The 22,725-nt window shown below is 41.5% G+C and overlaps 1 protein-coding gene across 2 annotated transcripts in view; it reads left to right on the forward strand.

Annotated features, from left to right (window-relative positions):
* Positions 1-766: 766 nt before the first annotated feature.
* ldah (lipid droplet associated hydrolase) overlaps positions 767-22,725 on the forward strand; it is a 62,345-nt gene continuing 40,386 nt past the window's right edge. Inside the window, exons 1-4 of one of the 2 annotated variants that reach the window (XM_071365721.1) lie at positions 767-1,157; positions 1,746-1,898; positions 15,910-16,044; positions 19,783-19,952. In XM_071365721.1, coding sequence (XP_071221822.1) covers positions 1,754-1,898; positions 15,910-16,044; positions 19,783-19,952 — 450 coding nt within the window. In that variant the 5' untranslated portion in view covers positions 767-1,157; positions 1,746-1,753. Of the gene's footprint in view, positions 1,158-1,745; positions 1,899-3,643; positions 5,429-15,909; positions 16,045-19,782; positions 19,953-22,725 lie in introns of those variants that run through there. The other variant, XM_071365722.1, reaches the window with a different exon arrangement.

Raw genomic sequence — 22,725 nt, forward strand, 5'->3', positions numbered from 1 at the left:
ACACACACACACACACACACACACACACACACACACACACACACACACACACACACACACACAGAGGCATCTGCATTCCCATCAACAACCAACATTAAATATTCTCTGTCCCCTCCTGTACTCCCTGTTCACTCATGACTGCATGGCCAGGCACGACTCCAACACCATCATCAAGTTTTCTGATGACACAACAGTGTTAGGCCTGATCACCGACCATGATGAGACAGCCTATAGGGAGTAGGTCAGAGACCTGGCCGTGTGGTATCAGGATAACAACATCTCCCTCAACGTGATCAAGTGGTACCGGAGCGCCAAGTCTAGGTCCAAAAGGCTTCTTAACAGCTTCTACCCCCAAGCCATAAGACTCCTGAACAGCTAATCAAAGTGCTACCCAGACCCCTCTTTTACGCTGCTGCTACTAACCGGTGCCCCCGCACATTGACTCTGTACCGGTACCCCCTGTATATAGCCTCACTATTGTTATTTTACTGCTGCTGTTTTAAAGTATTTGTTACTTTGATTTTTTATTTTCTATTTTTTACTTAACACTTATTTTTGTTAAAAACTTCTTAAAGCATTGTTGGTTAAGGGCTTGTAAGTAAGCATTTCACTGTAAGGTCTGTTGTATTCGGCGCATGTGACAGAAACAAAATAGCTTTGTTTGTTTGAAGAACAATGTTTTCACTCCAGCTCAGAAGGTGGCGGTAATGCACCTAAACAAGGTTTTGCACACTGGTATTGAATCTCAATGAGAAAGAAGAAGACGAAGCAAACGGCGACGTTTCAGACCACTTATTTTGTAGTTGTGTTGCGCAGAATATCAAATCGTTAAGTATTGATGGGATTTCAGCCATATTAAACGCTGCTCCCATGTTTTAAAAGATCTGATACACAGCTGAATGGTCTCAGGTCCCCACAAATGCGGTCGTGTCTTCACGGTGTGATAATTTGCTGAACAGGGTTAAAATGTAGCTAGCTAATCTGGAACGACACCGAAGACTGTCAGACTGGACCAGCACGAAGCCGGGTGCGCGCTATTGCTCGTGCTTCTTCAGTCTCACTGGCACACACTACTAAGGCATCACCATCTTCTGTGTAGCAAAGCATTTGGAATACAGTAGCTGCGGCAAAACATTTTTATTTCGAGAAGTAATTTGGTATGTAATTATCGCTGTGAAAATCTAGCTAGTTGACCTATTGCCAACATTAGCAACATAATGCTAGCTAGCCAGCTCACAGACAAATGTTCATATGTAATGAGCTAACAAATTAGCTAGCTAGACTTCAAATGCAAGACATGTCATGTCAAACAACCTAAAAACTATTCCTTAAATGCTCAACTAATGCGTATAGTATCATATAGCTAATGTATTACACTGACTGGGTGTCAAAGTTCATAACACGTTTAGCTGATAACAAATAGGTGAAAGGTTGAGTGTAGTGTGTTCTATTAATCTCAGTGAAATTGGATCATTCTCGAAAGGACAGCCTCTACTAGCTACAGTAGCTGTGCAGTTGAGATGCATAGAAAATATTAGGCTACTTCTGTAAAGCTATTACTAAGGATAGGATGTATTTCATAGGGTGAATGTCTGATTATCTCCATAATAATGAAAGCTAGTAGCCAATATTCATCCTATGAATAAAAAACATTTTTTGTTGCGTAACAAACATAATGTAACATTTCCAGATGTACAGTATGAAATAACAATACATAACCCTGTTTATGCCTCTCTCTTGCTAAGCCTTTGAGATGGGATCCTCAGTGATGGAGGATAAGGATGAGGCCTGCACAGAGCACCTATACTGCTGTGGTGCTGTCACAGAAGTCCTCAAATTCGGCACCCGTAACCTACACTCTGGCAATCAACCTAAAGTGCTTTTTCTCATCATACCAGGTGAGTGTCATTTAAAGCATTTTCTTAATTCAAGGGAAATGCATTATGTTATCCCTGGTTAGATTATTGTGAGATGCCTGTAGTTTTCATCCTAAATCTGTATTGGTAAATCGACTACACCCAAGGTATTTTGAGTGGGCTATCCCTTTAAACTGGAGATATAAAAGTGGTATTGTTAATACTACAAATTAAATTATATTCCTGACTAAGCAGTTTGCTGTAATTTACCCTTGGTGTCTCATCATGTCATGTGATGTTGATATTAAATGTGTTAAGCCTTACTCACTATCCTGAGAGTCTGAGACTATGTTCTCTGGACCAAATAGTACACAAACATCATTTGGGTCTCGTATGCCTCGATACAACTCTGCCTATGTCACCCACTTATTTGTGTTTAAATTTGGAAACTTTGAGAAAGATGAGCCATAGAGTCAGGGGGAGATTCAGTCATGCCAGTGACCTTTGAAAGGTCGCAGTGACTGGAGCTCGTTCATTGCCCTCTGAATATCACTGAACTTGGGGCTCAATGGACCCTTTATGGCTGACAGAGACACTGCGAAGGCCCTGTTATTGTAGACCAGCTGCCCTTTTCCCTGTGATCAGAGCACTGATCTTTGTGTCCAACCGGTGTTTCATACCCTAAAGCACTCACAGGTGCCTCTGTGTTCTCTGTAGGTGTGTGTGTTTTGATTGACGAATGGAAACCATGACCTCCTCCAATGAAACGTATGTTTTTTTGACTGTTTCGATAGAACACAGGTGCGACAGCCAATCATTCTAAAACGTCAATGCATGTAGCCGACTAGAATTATAGACATTCAGTAGATACTTTTGTGTATATATAGTGTATGTGGACACCCTTCAAATTAGGGGATTTGGCTATTTCAGCCACACCCATTACTGACAGGTGTATAAAATCGAGCACACCGCCATGCAATCTCCATAGACAAACATTGGCAGTAGAATGGCCTTACTGAAGAGCTCATTGACTTTCAATGTGGCACCGTCATAGGATGCCACCTTTCCAACAAGTGCTAAACAAGTGCTAGAGCTGCCCCGGTCAACTGTAAGTGCTGTTATTGTGAAGTGGAAACGTCTAGGAGCAACAACGGCTCAGCCGTGAAGTGGTAGGCCACAGAAGCTCACAGAACGGTACTGCTGAGTGCTGAAGCGTGCAGCACTTAAAAATCTTCTGTCCTCGGTTGCAACACTCACTATCGATTTCCAAACTGCCTCTGGAAGAAATGTCAACACAAGAACTGTTCGTCGGGAGCTTCATGAAATTGGTTTCCATAGCCGAACTGCCACACACAAGCCTAAGATCACCATGCACAATGCCATGCGTCGGCTGGAGTGGTGTAAAGCTCGCCGCCATTGGACTCTGGAGCAGTGGAGACGCATTCTCTGGAAACATGTTCTCTGGAGTGATGAATCAGGCTTTACCATCTGGCAGTCCGACAGACAAATCTGGGTTTGGAGGATGCCAGGAGAAGGCTATCTGCCCCAATGCAATGCCAACTGTGCCAACGATAAAATATGGTGACAACAGACATGGCTAGTCTGCTTCTAGCTCTTAAGCAACTTTGCAGTATTTTGTTTTGTGTGTGTGTTATTTATTACATTATTAGCCCAGAACGTTTTTGTGTTATTACATACAGCCGGAAATAACTTTTGGAAATCAGAGCGGCGGTAACTCACCAGCATTACGACTTTCCCGAATTGTATCCTTTGTTTGTAACCCACAGGACAATTGAACTTATCACAGAGGCTGCTCCAAGATGCCGCCGGCGGAGAAGAGGTATTCGGAGTGGACTTCTAGTCCGACTCAGGAGGCGGGCACACCATCCACCGCTTCCGAGTATATTGCTCGCTAATGTTCCGTTTCTGGACAATAAAGTAGACGAGCTCAGGGCGAGGATCCCCTTCCAGAGCGACATCAGGGACTGTAACATACTCTGTTTCACAGAATCATGGCTCTCTCTCACTCCAATTTTTATACCGCCCCAACAGATCCACAGATGATGCAATCTCTATTGCACTCCACACTGCCCTTTCCCACCTGGATAAAAGGAACACCTATGTGAGAATGCTATTCATTGACTACAGCTCAGTGTTCAACACCATAGTGCCCTCACAGCTCATCAATAAGCTAAGGACTCTGGGACTAAACACCTCCCTCTGCAACTGGATCCTGGACTTTCAGACGGGCCGCCCCCAGGTGGTAAGTGTAGGTCACACCACATCCGTCACGCTGATCCTCAGCACTGGTGCCCCTCAGGGGTGTGTACTCAGTCCCCTCCTGTACTCCCTGTTCACTCATGACTGCACGGCCAGGCACGACTCCAACACCATCATTAAGTTTGCAGATGACACAACAGTGGTAGGCCTGATCACCGACAATGATGAGACATCCTATAGGGAGGAGGTCAGAGACCTGGCCGCGTGGTGCCAGGACAACAACCTCTCCCTCAACGTGATCAAGACAAAGGAGATGATTGTGGACTACAGGAAAAGGAGGACCAAGCACGTCCCCATTCTCATCGACCGAGCTGCAATGGAGCAGTTTGAGAGCTTCAAGTTCCTTGGTGTCCACATCACCAACAAACTAACATGGTCCAAGCACACCAAGACAGTCGTGAAGACGGCACGACAAAACCCGTTCCCCCACGGGATACTGAAAAGATTTGGCATGGGTCCTCAGATCCTCAAAAGGTTCCACAGTTGCACCATCGAGAGCATCCTGACTGGTTGCATCACTGCCTGGTATGGCAACTGCTCGGCCTCCGAGCGCAAGGCACTACAGAGGGTAGTGCGAACTGCCCAGTACATCACTGGGGCCAAGCTTTCTGCCATCAAGGACCTCTATACCAGGTGGTGTCAGAGGAAGGCCCTAAACATTTTCAACGACTCCAGCCACCCTAGTCATAGACTGTTCTCTCTTATGTGTTATTTGTAACTTATTTCTTTATTTACCTATTGTTCACCTAATACCTTTTTTGCACTATTGGTTAGAGCCTGTATTTAAGCATTTCACTGTAAGGTCTACACCTGTTGTGTTCAGCGCACGTGACAAATAAACTTTGATTTGATAGACTGTTCTCTCTTCTACCGCACGGCAAGCGGTACCAGAGCACCAAGTCTTGGTCCAAGAGGTTTCTAAACAGCTTCTAACCCCAAGCCGTAACACTTCTGAACACCTAATCAAAGTGCTACCCAGGCTATTTGCATTGTCCCCCTCTCTTTTACACTGCTGCTACTTTCTGCTGTTATCATCTATGCATAGTCACTTTAATAACTCTACCTACATGTACATATTACCTCAACTAACCGGTGCCCCCGCACATTGACTCTGTACCGGTATATATAGTCTTGCTATTGTTATTTTAGTGCTGCTCTTTAATTACTTGTTACTTTTATTTCTTATTCTTATCCCAAAATTTTTTAATTGCATTGTTGATTAGGGGCCCGTAAGTAAGCAGTTCACTGTAAGGTATTCGACGAATGTGACGAATAAAATTATTTGATTTGAATTGAGAGCATCCTGTCGGGCTATATTACCGCCTGGTACGGCAACTACACAGCCCACAACCGCAGGGCTTTCCAGAGGGTGGTACTGTCTTCCCAACGCATCACCGGGGGCACACTGTCTGCCCTCCAGGACGCGTACAGCACCCGATGTCACAGGAAGGCCAAAAAGATAATCAAGGACATCACCTCACTATGATCCAGAAGGCAAAGTCAGCACAGGTGCATCAAAGCTGGGACTGAGAGACTGAAAAACAGCTTCTATCTCAAGGCCATAAGACTGTTAAATAGCCATCACTAGCCTTAGAGGCTGCTGCCCTATGTACATAGACATGAAATCACTGGCCACTTTAATAATGGAAAACTAGTCACTTTACTAATGTTGACATACTGCTTTACTCATCTCATATGTACAGTTGAAGTCAGAAGTTTACATACACTTAGGTCAGAGTCATTAAAACTTGTTTTTCAACCACTCCACAAATTTCTTGTTAACAGACTATCGTTTGGCAAATCGGTTAGGACATCTACTTTGTGCATGACACAAGTAATTTTTCCAACAATTGTTTGCAGACAGATTGTTTCACTTATAATTCACTGTATCACAATTCCAGTGGGTCAGAAGTTTACATACACTAAGTTGACTTTGCCTTTAAACAGCTTGGAAAATTCCAGAAAATGATGTCATGACTTTAGAAGCTTCTGATAGGCTAATTGACATAATTTGAGTCAATTGGAGGTGTACCTGTGGATGTATTTCAAGGCCTACCTTCAAACTCAGTGCCTCTTTGCTTGACATCATGGGAAAATCAAAAGAAATCAGCCAAGACCTCAGAAATATAATTGTAGATCTCCACAAGTCTGGTTCTTCCTTGGGAGCAATTTCCAAACGCCTGAAGGTACCACGTTTATCTGTACAAACAATAGTATGCAAGTATAAACACCATGGGACCACGCAACCGTCATACCGCTCAGGAAGGAGACGTTCTGTCTCCTAGAGATGAATGTTTTTTTGGTGCGACAAGTACAAATCAATCACAGAACAACAGCAAAGGACGTGAAGATGCTGGAGGAAACAGCTACAAAAGTATCTATATCCACAGTAAAACGAGTCCTATATCAACATAACCTGAAAGGCCGCTCAGCAAGGTAGAAGCCACTGCTCCAAAACAGCCATAAAAAAGCCAGACTACGGTTTGCAACTGCACATAAGGACAAAGATCGTACTTTTGGAGAAATGTCCTCTGGTCTGATGAATCAAAAATAGAACTGTTTGGCCATAATGAACATTGTTATGTTTGGAGGAATAAGGGGGAGGCTTGCAAGCCCGAAGAACACCATCCCAACCGTGAAGCACGGGGGTGGCAGCATCATGTTGTGAGGGTGCTTTGCTGCAGGAGGGACTGGTGCTCTTCACAAAATAGATGGCATCATGAGGGAGGAAAATGATGTGGATATATTGAAGCAACATCTCATGATATCAGTCAGGAAGTTAAAGCTTGGTGGACAATGACCCCAAGCATACTTCCAGAGTTGTGGTAAAATGGCTTAAGGACCACAAAGTCAAGGTATTGAGTGGCCATCACAAAGCCTTGACCTCAATCCTATAGAAAATTTGTGAGCAGAACTGAAAAAGTGTGTGCGAGCAAGGAGGCCTACAAATCTGACTCGGTTACACCAGCTCTGTCAGGAGGAATTGGGCAAAATTCACCCAACTTATTGTGGGAAGCTTGTGGAAGGCTACCCGACATGTTTGACCCAGGTTAAACAATTTAATGGCAATGCTACCAAATACTAATTGAGTGTATGTAAACTTCTGACCCACTGGGAATGTGATGAAAGAAATAAAATCTGAAATAAATCATTCTCTCTACTATTTTTCTGACATTTCACATTCTTAAAATAAAGTGGTGATCCTAACTGACCTAAGACTGACCAATTTTTACTAGGATTAAATGTCAGGAATTGTGAAAAACTGAGTTTGAATGTATTTGGCTAAGGTGTATGTAAACTTCCGACTTCAACTGTATATACTGTATTCTATTCTACTGTATTTTAGTCAATGCCACTCCGATTTTGCAAGTCCTAATATTTATATATTTCTTTATTCCATTCTTTTACTTTTAGATTTGTGTATTGTTGTGAATTGTTAGATATTACTGCACTTTTGGAGCTAGGAACACAAGCATTTCGCTACACCCGCAATAACATCTGCTAAATATGTGTATGTAACCAATAACATTTGATTTGATTTGTAAAGTTTGGTGGAGGAGGAATAATGGTCTGGGGCTGTTTTTCAGACCCCTTAGGTCCAGTGAAGGGAAATCTTTATGCTACAGCATACAATGACATTCTAGATGATTCTTTACTTCCATCTTTGTGGCAACAGTTTGGGGAAAGCCTTTCCTGTTTCAGCATGACAATGCCCCGTACACAATGCAAGGTCTATACAGAAATGGTTTGTTGAGATCGGTGTGGAAGAACTTGACAGGCCTATACAGAACCCTGACCTCAACCCCATCAAACATCTTTGGGATGAATTGAAACACCGACTGCGAGCCAGGCCTTATTGCCCAACATCAGTGCCCGACCTCACTAATGCTCTTGTGGCTGAATGGAAGCAAGTCCCCGCAGCAATGTTCCAACATAATATTCCAACATCCAACAAGCATTCCAACATGCACCCGCAATAACATCTGCTAAATATGGTTATGTGTCCAATAAAACATTTGATTTTGATCTTGTTGAAAGACTTCCCAGATGAGTGGAGGCTGTTATAGCAGCAAAGGGGGGACCAGCTCCATATTAATGCCAATGATTTTGGAATTATAGGTTTGACGAGCAGGTATCCACATACTTTTGGTCATGTAGTGTATATTCCTTGTAAAATGTTTACATGAAAAATTTGTTCGTAAAAAGTTTGAAAACTTTTAATACCAGCACCTAATATGTTTTGTAATGTGTAGGCGAATGTTCTGTATTCTGTGTGATTGTGTTGTGTGTGTGTGCCTCTGACGTCTTGATTTCCTCCTGAGGATCAATAAAGTTAAATTAAATAAAACGTATAGAAAAAGTAACCAAGAGTAGCTCTCTTTAGCCTCAAGGGTAAATGGGTAGGATAGCCTACTTGATACATAGGCCACCCTCATCGGCCACACTCCATCGATATCCCTCCACCCTCCCTCCAGGCATCACTCCATTCTCAACAGATGGAGGAGAGTTAAAAAGGTCAGCAAGATCAAGGGAGGGAATGGCAATCAAATGTTACCTCCAGGTTACATTCCAAAATCATTCCACCAAATATTTCAGCAATGTATGAAAAAAGCTAAACCAATAACTTGGGCTGACATTCCAGTGCTAGCCCTCAATCCACATGCCACAATGCTATTAGCAGTACCAGGCATGTCACTATTAGATAAACGTCTGAATTGTGCCCCTGTAATACCACCGTGATTAAAGTGAGTTAAAATACAAATTTTAAGGTGCAGTGACTGCAGTCTGTAATATTTACCACTGCTCATTGATAACTTAAACTGCTTGATTTTCGCAGAATAAACCTACAAGGCAAATGTGTTTTTGGAAGTATAACTCAATCTTTGGAAGTGCAGTGGAAGCTCTAAGTGCACTGCAGGTGCGGGACTACGTCATTGCTGCGGTACTTCTGGCACCAAGCCGAGAGGTCAAAGACGCTAGGGAGGGAGGTCTGCACAGTGTTCAGCTCAGCAGGCCCAAATTTATAGGCACTAGAAAAGCGCCCTTTCTGGTGAGGGACGAAGGGAGGAAAGATAACAAGTGGGAAAGACTGGGAGGGGTTGGTTTGACTTTTCCTTGAATTACTCAAGCTTGAGGGATTCAGGAGTTGTCCTCTTCAAAAACTGATACATTTGGTCATGAGACATCCGTATTTAAAGAATTAGGCCTAATAGATACCCAATGGACTATTGTGTAATGAGTCAGTCTCACATTAAGGTAGTTACATTATGTCACTACATTAATAGTGCATCATCATGTGTCACTCTCTTATTGCCAGTGTCTGCTATATACCTCAAGAAGCACTTGCGCACTTGTTAACTGCTGTTGCCATTAATAAGGTGATTTTGGACCTGAACTGTGGCTAACAGGGAATTCCGTTAAAGGTGCACTATTCAGAAATTGCTCTGCCATTTCCTGGTTGCTAAAATTTTAATTGATCGCCTAATTTCAGTTTATGTGACAAAGCAAGCAAGTATAGTGTAGAGGATTGTACCATCTATACCGCTGTGAAATATATTTTCCATAACCAAAAATATCAGTAGCTGGTGTACAAGACTGAAAGTAAAAGACGCAAAAACGAAACTTTAGAATGGGAAGCAAAACAATATGCACATAGAACAGATGTATCACTTCTTAGACTTGCTTTCAATGAGAATGACAGATCTATAACTCATGTCTATGTGAATTTGGTCGGGTCGCCCAAATAGTTACATATTGAAGCTTTAAAGCGACAGACACACTAAAACAATAAGAATGTACTTTTATTGAGTTATTATATCTTAGAACCAAGGAATATTTGATTAAATAATGGATATTTCCAACAATGTAACATATAATAATAATAATAATAATGAAATAACATTTTTACTAACTTTAATCTCTTACTAACTTATTCCCTAATCAAGAAGACTTCTGACTTTTCTTTCCCTCTATAGGCTGTCTGCTTCGTTCCTCCTATAGAGGGAGTGGTGTTACTGTCACACAGTGCTAGTTGGGGAAGGGAAACATATTAAAGTGTGGATTCAAGCCTGACAGCTCTCTCTCTACCCATTGTCTGCAGTTTGAACAGATGCAGGACCTCCCCTGGTATTTGATACTTTGACCCACAGATCTCTTTAAAGCATTATAAAGTAAACACCTTCTTCCTTAGGCTGAATGAAATACCATTATAGCCTCATAATTTGTCTGGGTCGACCCTGCAGACTTAAGTAGCATGTAGTTCACTCTGACTGGTTAAATAAACAGATATTATTTATATGTAGTAAGACATTACATTACTAACTGGCTGCTCACCCTTTCAAGTTTTTCTCTCCCATTTTTTTTTTGTCAAGAGTTAGAATTATGTATTTAAAATACATTTTAAGAAGGCTATCTGTGAGAACCCCAAGAGAGCAGGGTGTGAGAGGAGATTGACTAATAAAGAGAGAGTGAATGATGACTGTCAAATCAAGACCGCTTGCCTGCAATGTGCAGCGTCGTCACAGACAGCTATGAAGAATGGCCTAACCAGTGAAGACTAGCATGCTGCTTATCCTTCATCTCCCTGTATATCATTTTATCTCCCTGCAGTCTGTAATATTTATTGTATCAGTTACATTTTTGGTACCAGTTGCTGAAATCAAAAATTGTTTTACATTTCCCAATTTCTTTAGGTGCATATGGGTACAGTGTGCTTGTGAAATCCTCATTGTAGTCTAAATTAGTTATGACTTGTTTGATGGCTAGCCGACATCTGGTGTGGCCTTTGCTGTTGCGGTAGATGGTGTAACTTCGTCGGAATTTCCCATCGCTGTCTCATCGAAAACAATGACATCTGAATTTCGTCCTGCTATTGTGCTTTACCTACAGTACCTGAGTACAACAATCGGAAACCCTCTTTGCTCCCACTACTTCAATACCTCTGTCATGGATCATTCAGTACTCAGGTGTTTACTACGACCACCTATTCTGAAGAGTCTTATTGTGGAGTTAAGTATTCAGGCTTTTCCCTCTCAACCACTGACTCATGACTCTGTGAGACCTCAGCCATCTCTCTCCATCAACTCATTTGTAACCCATTGTTAGTTCAGGTTTCTTACTATGTGCTCTGTCTCTTTCAGCCCACAGACTTAACATTGTGTACTAATGTCATTTGTTCTATTCATTTGTTTTTGTCCTATTTTTTTCACAAAAGGGGACTTCTGCAATCTCCTTCATGACCTCTCTTGAGTGAGAGGTACACTCGTCGCAACATAGAACCCATGTAATCCGCCCCTGGTCCATCAATTGGCTGTGAACACCAGACAGATGTAACCTCCAGCGATTCACATTCCAAACTCAGCTTTGCTGATAGAGACAGATGTTGGGCCCAAAACTCATGCAAATACTGAAGCTTATGTTCATAAAGACCAAGAATCAGTTGAAAGTTCATCTGTTCACATCCCAATTATGTGTTCAGATTTGGGTACCTGTCTACTTCTTGCAAAAGCGCGGCCTGAGGTGTGGTCCCAGACTGCTACAGTATAAAGCTGTTTTCTTTTCTACACTTGCCTCGAGTTCAAACTGATTCAAGCTGTGTGACAGTGGGATTCAGGGGGCCTTCATTACTTCTCTTGGGAGTGCAAGCCACAAACGGGAGAATGGGGGCGTTTGTGGTGCCTAGCAAAAATAGCACTGTCATTTCCAATGGCACATCTCTGGTATGGGCTAGGTTTCTGAAAACCTGCTTCTTGAGCATGTCTGGGGCCATCTGGGAGAGATTTGGAAACCCAGCGTGAATAAAAACATACAAATGTATTTAATCAGTAGGCTAGGAGGGGCTGTGGACGGAGTCTAGAAAAGGGTGCTGCATTTAAGGAAAGCCCATCCCCTGCACACTCCCCACTGTCTGGGAGAAAGAGGGAGTTGACTGTTTACTCAGCTTGTGGAGAGCAGGAGAGAGTCAACACAATGTTCAACTGCGGGAGCCTGGCAGATATGGAGAAAGGTTGCCCAGCGATGAGGGAAAAGAGGGGGCCTTATCTGTCATGGTCGGTTAAAGGGGAAAGTTGGATTTCACGTTCAAAAAGGTCAAAACAAAGTGATGGTGTCCATTCTAACGGAATCTACCACAGTAGAGGCATGAGCTTTCATGAGATTCAAATTAGTTGTTTTTTCACTGATCATCACAACCTAGGCTTACTCCTGTCAATTAAATGAATAAGACTGAATAAGTTTCCACCTCCCTGAACTCTTACTAGGGGGAATTGTCCCTCTAATAACGTGTGCTTCATAAATACAGTGCCTTCAGAAAGTATTCACATCCCTTGACTTTTTCCACATTTTGTTGTGTTAGTCTCAATTAAACATTTCTTAAATAAAACTTTTCTGTCACTGGGCTACACACAATACCACTTAATGTCAAAGTGGAATTAGGTTCTTCAAATTTTTTACAAATTCATAAAAAATGAAAAGCTGAAAAATGTCTTGAGTCAATAAGTATTCAGCCCCTTTGCTATGGCAAGCCTAAATAAGTTCAGGAGAAAAAAATGTGTACAAGTCACATAATAAGTTTCATGGACTCTCTGTGTGCAATAATAGTGTTTAACATGATTTTTGAATGACTGCCTCATTTCTGCACCTCACACATACAATTATCTGTAAGGCCCCTCAGTCAAGCAGTGAATTTCAAACACAGATTCAACACAAAGACCAGGGAGGTTTTCTAATGCCTTGCAAAGAAGGGCACCTTCAGAATAAAAAAGTAACGGAATGGAGCTAAGCACAGGAAAAATCCTAGAGGAAAATTTGGTTCAGTCTGATTTGCACCAGACACTGGGAGATGAATTCACCTTTCAGCAGGACAATAACATAAAACACAAGGCCAAGTTGCTCACCAAGAAGACAGTGAATGTTCCTGAGTGGGTAAGTTACAGTTTTGACCTAAATCTGCTTGAAAAAAAATCTATGGCAACACCTTAAAATGGTTGTCTAGCAGTGATTAGCAACCAATTTGAAAAAGTTTGAAGAATTTTGAAAAGAATAATGGGCAAATGTTGCACAATTCAGGTGTGGAAAGCTCTTTGCGACTTACCCAGAAAGACTTGCAGCTGAAATTGCTGCCAAAGGTACTTCTACAAATTATTGACTCATTGGTGTGAACTTATGCAAATTAGATATTTCTATATTTCATTTTCAATAAATTTGCAAAAAAGTCTAAAAAAATGTTTTTATCCATTTTGAATTCAGGCTGTAACACAAAATGTGGAATAAGTCGAGGGGTATTAATTATTTCTGAAGGCACTGTATCTGTACTCTTCTAAGTCTATTTGCCTCCCATATTTACTTTTGTACCCTCGGCTCAGCAGAGAAGCTTGCCTGCTCTCACACAAAGTGTTGTGCAACATCTTCAGCTGCATTTGGCTCTTGATTAATGACTCAGGATATGTGAATGAAAATATGGAAACACTACCGAGAACTGCGGCAAGTGTTCTGAACTCGGGCCCACTGTAGTGAGAGTTCAGACTCCGACTACAGGTTTTATCCCATATCCCATATCCCTCACCCTCAAACCACTGTTTATCATTATTTCCCACAAAAGCCTCATCTATGGTAGGTTCATGTACTTTATGGTTGCCGTCATCCACCTTAGAAGAATAGAGTTGAACTCATAGTAAATGTTTATGATTGTTTCAAGATTGCATCCGCTTTCACAAGGAATCCAAGCCCTTCTGCCAGGCAAAATAAGACAAGTTAATTATTTTGCTGATATTAACTATGAGTGATTGTTACTTATTAGCTTGTTAACTTGATGGGAGCATGTGGTTAGCTGATTTCAGAATGCAATACATGTGGATTCAAATCCAAGACGGTAGAGCTCTTAAATACAAAAACATCTAGATTCACATCTGTGTGTTGCAATGGCTTTACTTCGTCCTGAGAACATACCAGGGGGAAAAGTATGGGGTCTGCGTGTTGCCAGTTATTTCTTATGCATTTTATACACACCCAATATGCATAAAACTAATTGGATGTATTTTGTGGATAATAGACAAAAATGTATGTAACAGAAGCAATGTGTTCACTCATTGGCTGTATTTTCTCCCACCAAGAAATGTTCCAACATTCAATTTTTAACAGTGGCATAAGAACTATCCAACCAACAAACAACTCAACACCATTTTAACAAACAAATCACCCAGGTGAATTTTATCCAAAGTGTTAGATTGCTTTAGCTAATTGTTCCACATGCTTTAGCCTAAATGTGGCATGTTATTGAACGATGATTGTCTATGTGTTCTTGTAACACTCCTAATGGGAGTGTTCTTCCAAAGATTGCACCTGTGGCTCTCTCTCAGCACCCTCTCACGGAGGCAGTTATACATTGAACACTCATGAAATGACACATACAGGCAAAATCATCATAACAAAGATTCCAAAAGAATGCAGTTAACACACATCCGGATAATACGCACTCACGCTTACAGTATACATCAAAATACCATATATATGCATACAAGCAACTCAAACAAGCTCTATACAAAACATCGACAAACATTTGTCCTGTTGTACAAAAAAAGACAGACCACACAGAGTAGCCATTGTTCTTTAGCAGCTGCTATACAGTTTTTCTGCACTTTTATCGCACCCTGATAGTCCGAAATAAACCCCCACCCAGGATAAACTCTCCTTTTTTACCTATGGAATAAAAGTCCCTCTTTGTTCTGTGTAAAGACATCAGTACCATGAGCTAAATAAAGTTCCTAGCTAGCAGCTGAGCTGACAGTGCTACCTATGACATGCTGCTGTATGGGGGCTGATGAGATTGATGGCAAAGGCCAGGGAATGACAACCATTACATGGCCAACACTTTGTTGTCATGCGTGACATCTTCAAGAGTAGAGAAGAAAATGATTAACATACTAAGAAGTTGGTAAGGTTGGCTGTCAATATATGTTTTATATGGTTTGTTTTATAGCATTTAGTCATGTAGCCTACCTCCATAAAGTGTAGTTTATGTTTTTGTTATGGATGTGCATCTTTCCCTTTCAAGATGATTTGATACATATCTGGAGACATGGGCTCCGATACAATACAGGAATGATATGTTTGAGTATAAAACGATTCGGTTTGATTAGAGAACGAATCAAAGTGATTCTGTGCGATATGATTCGATGCACTAACATTTGGTTCATAAACACATTCATTTTCCATTCTAAATAAAAATCTGCTGCTGTTGGAGCTCATGAGCTGACTTGTGTAAGTAATTATGTATGTCTATAGGCACCTGATCTGAGCCATAATGGAGACTAGGCATCTACCACTATCAGATTAGGGGAGGGCAATGTAGCCTATGTTTTTTGTCTATGTATCCAACACCAAGACACTGAATATGTGGTCTAGAGACCAAGACCAGTCTTGAGTACTACAACACTGCGGTTTGTGGTCCACGGACAGAAGCAGTCGTGTCTTTTATCTTTTATCTTTATTTAACTAGGCAAGTCAGTTAAGAACAAATTCTTATTTTCAATGACGGCCTAGGAACAGGTAATTGTGTTAACTGCCTTGTTCAGGGGCAGAACAACTGATTTTTACCTTGTCAGCTCGGGGATTCGATCTTGCAACCTTTCGGTTACTAGTCCAATGCTCTAACCACTAGGCTACCTGCCGCCCCAGCTTGTGAATCTGTGAATCGCTACATCCCTAGTTTTTATCATGTGGTGTTACATTTGCAGAGCACTTTATGATGTTTATAGTGTTTTCGGCATCTTTGCAGGTAACCCAGGTGTGGTTGGCTTCTACAAGACCTTCATGCAGACGCTTCACCAGACATTGGGGCGGCGCTACCCTGTCTGGGCAGTGAGCCATGCTGGACACTGTGTGCCTCCTGATACTATGGACATGATTGAAGGTACATAGCTAATTCATATCTCTTATTGAGAGTGCTTTGTGCAGCTGGACTTTCTATGAGTCCTTATTGCTGGTGTATCCACACTGATCCACTTCCATTTATTCACATCAACAGCACATCTCCTGACCACTAATGACTGATTAGCTAGCTTTGAAATGGGCACGTCCTTGTTAGCTCACTCTCCAATACTAAAGACGATGCTAAGGATGGCGCAGGAGAAGAGGAATGTTAGCTGAGCTGGACGAGTTAGCCTGAGCCAAGGGGCCTCTCCCTCTCCCTCTCTAGCCAGCACCACCATATGAGCCCTGTAATATTCATTCATAAAGCAGTGAGGACGTTTTTATTGTGCCTGATACATGGGAAAGACATTACCAAGCCCTCACATGTAGTAAGTTAAATCCCTTCTCTGAGGGCTCATGAGATACATTGGACGATACAGTTTGGATCTGTCCACCTTGAGAAGGACAAATGACAAATATATCCATCTTGAGGGTTTGTAAAGGACAGATAAGTGTGTAGGTGTAAGTTAACATTCTGTCAAAGTGTACCCTGGTAGGTAGCCTCATTTGGATGTGCGATAACTAGCATGAGTTCTGATGATAACTTGACGGAAGCCTTGATTTCCAGGCTTCTCTTTACGTAGCTCAAAGGCCTGGAGACTGACATGACAAAGTCACGTAATCAGACAACCTATTTTGACCATATAGATACCAATGTTGATGTCAGAGGATTATGGTCATGACACAATATATATATTTTTTATTATAATGAGAAATAATGATGTAATACTTAGTCTTTTCCAGAGGTTTGGTATAGTTGGTCTAGATTAAATAGACATTCATGTAACAAAGTCAAGCATTGAACAGTTCCTCTTTTATTGTGAACACATGGCACACACTTGTCGAAACTTCCAACTCATAAATGATTCATGGAACACACAAGGCAAAGTCTGGAGATAGTCAATAGATACAGTAAAAATAAAATCAGACAACCCTGCCAATTCGTAGCATGTCATCCGATCATCAGAGAGAATAAATGAAAACCACTCTGTTCAGCCTGGTGTTCCAGGGGGTGACAATGAGCAGCAGCCCTATCTCAAGATGGGCAGGGAAGGACTCATCTTTTATCCCAAAACCTCAACAACGGCCCTGATTAAGACCAGAGAAAGGCTCAAATTATCTAGCAGCAAGTCCTGTGTTCATCTCAATAGTCCTTCATCATGTCTTTCCATTTGGTGAGATGCCCTTATCCAAGGAAATCTGCTCACTATGATTAGGATTTACTGTAAATACTACTAAATAATTTATCTGCTTGTGGCTATGATAGCCAGGCTAGACCTGCACGCTCATGTGGTTATCATGCAGTATTATTCCAGCATTACTAACTAGGTGTTCATTCTTTGGATGGCACTTTCCATATCCACTCGACTATTACCCACATCCAACATGGAAACACAAACATGTCTGACATATCAGCTTCCTTTTCACCTCTCTTCTTGCGGCAACAATCCAAGCCTTTGGGGATTTACCACCCTGGTCAACCCCTTGAATGCTTGCCATTGATTTACAACTCGTCAAAGAGCATTCAGTTTGCTAAGGGATAGGGTGGCATCGTAGAGCAGCAGCTTCTAAAACCTCTGGGACGTCCAAGGAAAGGCCTCGCCGATACAGAGAAACCCATACAGCATTGATTGGGCCTCCTCTGACTTTCCAGTGACTTGTGCAAATTAAAGACTGGCAGTTATTATTATTAACAGCTAATGCATACTTGATGAAGTTGAAAAAAAGTTTTCCAGTTTTGGAAAAACAAACAGAGTTAAAAAAAAAAGTGCAGCATTAAAGGTTCTATTCCAAATCTTCCAGTGGTAGAAGTGTTCCTGTGGCAAGGCAAGTTTTCCTTGATGGTTTTGATGACTGTAAAAATATCTGTTAATGCAAACACAGGGAACATTCTCCCTGTGCCAGCATCAATAATCCATTCCTGGGTCACGGGATCCTCCAGGGGCCTCAGATCTCATTCATTTTGTCAGAATGAGTTTGCAACACTACTTTTCACCAGCAACTTTCTCACTTTGATATGGCTAAATTGCACACTATTAATGTCCAGAGTACTAAAACATGCATTCAGAAAATGCAATCCCCCCCAAAAATGCTACACCAGCCAAGGTCTAATATCACGAGAGGTTTTTATGGAGTCTTTCTGATTCCAATTATGCTCCCACCTCCCACCGCTATCGTCGGTCACGTCTACAACTCCATGTGATTTGTGCCATGGATATTGGTTTGTTGATTGTTTGCGCATATCTTTTGAAAATACATTTTGGAGAGAAATGGCATAAAGCAGTAGAAATTTGCAATAATGACTTAAACCTTTTTGTTTACCACCACTTTATGACATTTTGGTCTGATGCCCAGCTTTTCAATCTGATCAAATAATTTCAAGACAACCTTCACTTTATCTTGTTTCTTGATCTCTCGTTTTTTTATGCAAGGTCGACAACTGTGGGCTACCACTGTGGTACAGATGTTGAACCCAGCTTCACAAACCCTTTTGAGAAGGAAGTTTGTATTCTGAGAGGAAGTATGCACAATGCAGTACAGGACCTAGGCTGTTGCTAATCTCCTTCTCATCTCTTTCTCCGTATCCTCGTCAGCTTCATTTATGGTGCCACCACACCCAATTACAGAGGAGAGAGTAAAAAAGAAAGAAAAGAGCCTACACCTCCCATGTTGCAATCAGTAACACCACAAGTTAGGTTTCTTTTGACACATAGGAAATCAGTTACCTTTTCCCTAGAAGAAAAAATGCAGCACACATTTATTGCACATTTGTGAGAAGGCTTTAATCGCTTAACGGGCCGCCCCAGCCTGGGATGTTCTTTCTCTTGCCAAGAGGATCATTATGTTGTGTGGGGGAATTTGTCTTTGCCATATGTTATTCTTTATTGATCCATTAATCACAATTTGCACTCATTTAGTTTTTTCCATTATACAGTAAGCATATCCCCAACCCCCACAACCTTCCCTACCCGATCCTTATGCTGTCTACACAGAACGGCTGCTCCAAATTCCACTCTGAAAGAATCAAACATCAAGTCCCTCACCAATTATGCTCAATTCTAAGCGGATTGATTTTTTTCGTTATGAAATTAATTTTGAATTTGTCTTTTCCCGCCCGCTAAATCACCATAGACACATTATATTCTTCCTTTCGGTCTTTCTTACCTTCTCTTTCATCATCTCTCCATCTCCTTTTCTCATACCCTCTAATCGTAACATTGTCTTGGATTTGACTGCTCTGCACAGGTAGAGAATTGTTAACCGCTTCCTTCAAAGCTTTGTTCTGTCCCTAGATTTACAGCATTATATGATAAAATATCGTTAAATATCTTTCCAAAAAGATTACAGAAATGAAATCAAGATGTTTCTAGAATACTTCCTAACTTCGATTGCCATTTGAATGTTCTTGTTTTAATTTTGTTGTCAAAGGGTCCTGAGTACTACTAATGAGAGGACATCAGTGAATGAAACAGTGGACATTACCATAGCATGATGTCCCTGGGCCTATGTTGGGGTGATCCATGTGCCAAATGTAAATAAAGACTATCTTGTGTACTATCTTGTGGACATTGATGAATGATGCTGGCTCAAGTACTCATGTCCATGTCCTTGGTGCTTGAATAGATGATGTCATACTGATGTAATACTGAATACTAATGATGAACCTTGATCTTTGCAGACCCAACAGTAATGGCAGTGGGGGACGTGTTTGGTTTGAACGGGCAGATAGAGCACAAGCTGGCCTTCCTCACGGAGCACGTTCCCAGGGACTTTCGCCTGGTCCTGGTGGGCCACTCCATTGGCTGCTACCTCATCCTGGAGATGATGAAGAGGGCTCCTGAGCTGCAGGTGAGTCCCCACTTTGATTCAAGTACTACTGTAGAAGTGAGGTTGTAGTGTAATGTCTATAACATGGAGATTTGTCAAGCTTTAAGTGATCTATGAAGGTTTTCATAGATCTCTACAACCTTCTTGACCAACAGTTGACCCGCTTTTAATGTTCATACGTTAGAATTACTGCATTAATTTTTGAGAATTATGACATTCATTTAACACCATGATAAAGGATGTCTTTAGGCTGCCTAAATGTGTTAGCCAAATTGGTGCATATGGGCCTCTGAGCATTGATTCCCATATAGCTGCCTCTGCTTCATGGCACTCTGCTGTCCAGTGATGGGTTAGGCTGATTCAGGGTGGGAGCATGGCACATTGCGAAGTGCAGTGAAAACACTGCCTCAGCATGGGAGAGGTGCATGTTAGAGACGGCCTGTGAAAACATCCTAGGCCGAGATAGGACTCCCCCTGGAACTTTCCCAATCCGCTCGCAACGTTAAAGGTTAATGGATTGAATAACAAGAAATCATATTTTTTTTCTGGGGGGCATTCCAGCTCTTATTTCAGATAGAGCCTTTTTACAGGTTGTTTTTGTCTTGTTTCTCTACTTGTCTGTAATTTCCCTTCTCTGTGGGGCTTTTTCCTATGTCCTATGTGTTGTAGAGACCAAAATGTAGAAACATTGGTAACTGCTCTGTCTAATCTTAATCGTGCTATCTTTAACATATCCTCAAGCAAATACTGCTTAGTGATACAGTTGAAGTCGGAAGTTTAAGGTCCCCACCTTAGCCGAATACATTTAAACTCAGTTTTTCACAATTCCTGACATTTAATCCTAGTAAAAATTGCCTGTCTTAGGTCAGTTAGGATCACCACTTTATATTAAGAATGTGAAATTTCAGAATAATAGTAGAGAGTGATTTCTTTCATCTTTTATTTCTTTCATCACATTCCCAGTGGGTCAGAAGTTTACATATACTCAATTAGTATTTGGTAGCGTTGCCTTTAAATTGTTTAACTTGGGTCAAACGTTTTGGGTAGCCTTCCACAAGCTTCCCACAATAAGTTGGGTGACTTTTGGCCCATTCCTCCTGACAGAGCTGGTGTAACTGAGTCAGGTTTGTAGGCCTCCTTGCTCGTACACGCTTTTTCAGTTCTGCCCACACATTTAGGATTGAGGTCAGGGCTTTGTGATGGCCACTCCAATACCTTGACTTTGTTGTCCTTAAGCCATTTTACCACAACTTTGGAAGTATGCTTGGGGTCATTGTCCATTTGGAAGACCCCTTTGCGACCAAGCTTTAACTTCCTGACTGATGTCTTGAGATGTTGCTTCAATATATCCACATAACTTTCCATCCTCATGATGCCATCTATTTTGTGAAGTGCACCAGTCCCTCCTGCAGCAAAGCACCCCCACAACATGATGCTGCCACCCCTGTGCTTCACGGTTGGGATGGTGTTTTTCGGCTTGCAAGCCTCCCCCTTTTTCCTCCAAACATAGTGATGGTCATTATGGCCAAACAGTTCTATTTTTGTTTCATCAGACCAAAGGACATGTCTTCAAAAAGTTTGATCTTTGTCCCCATGTGCAGTTGCAAACCACAGTCTGGCTTTTTTATGGCTGTTTTGGAGCAGTGGCTTCTTCCTTGCTGAGCGGCCTTTCAGGTTATGTTGATATAGGACTCGTTTTACTGTGGATATAGATACTTTTGTAGCTGTTTCCTCTAACATCTTCACAAGGTCCTTTACTGTTGTTCTGGGATTGATTTGCACTTTTCGCACCAAAGTACGTTCATCTCTAGGAGACAGAACGTCTCCTTCCTGAGCGGTATGACGGCTGCGTGGTTCCATGGTGTTTATACTTGCGTACTATAGTTTGTAAAGATGAACGTGGTACCTTCAGGCGTTTGGAAATTGCTCCCAAGGATGTACCAGACTTGTGGAGGTCTACAATTATTTTCTTGGCTGATTTATTTTGATTTTCCCATTATGTCAAGCAAAGAGGCACTTAGTTTGAAGGTAGGCCTTGAAATACATCCACAGGTACACCTCCAATTGACTCAAATGATGTCAATTAGCCTATCAGAAGCTTCTAAAGCCATGACATAATTTTCTGGAATTTTCCAAACTTCTGACCCACTGGAATTGTGATACAGTGAATGATAAGTGAAATCATCTGTCTGCAAACAATTTTTGGAAAAATTACTTGTGTCATGCACAAAGTAGATGTCCTAAACGACTTGCCAAAACTATGGTTTGCTAACAAGAAATGTGTGGAGTGGTTGAAAAAACAAGTTTTAATGACTTCAACCTAAGTGTATGTAAACTTCCGACTTCAACTGTATGTAGGCCTTTATAGATATACAGATCTGTAATAGTCAAGGAATGAATAATAAAGTGATTAGTCTGAAAACATGTAGTACATAAAAATAGCTAATTCTATCAGGTTCTTTTATTGGATCTCATGTTTTCAAGTAAAAAACTTAAACAACCAGTTGGCTTTAAGTACGGTAGTGTTACCCAAATACCCCACGACCACTTAAATAGGCTACACGTTTATGCATCAACCTTGAGCTGCGTCACTCTCCCTCTCTGTCTCTCCTTGAGCTGGTATCTCCTCCTGAGATTTGGCACAGCCCATTCTGTGGTCCAGCCGGCTCTGCCATATTCTTGTCGGTAAAAAAAGAATGAGGAGAAAAATACTTCCTTTCCCACTGAAGATTGCAGGCTGCCAAGAAGAAAACACAAGCGATTATGTCCTGTAACGTATGATGTGTGATAATCA

The sequence above is a fragment of the Salvelinus alpinus genome, chromosome 25 (genome assembly GCF_045679555.1).
Source record: "Salvelinus alpinus chromosome 25, SLU_Salpinus.1, whole genome shotgun sequence".
NCBI classification, from domain to species: domain Eukaryota; kingdom Metazoa; phylum Chordata; class Actinopteri; order Salmoniformes; family Salmonidae; genus Salvelinus; species Salvelinus alpinus.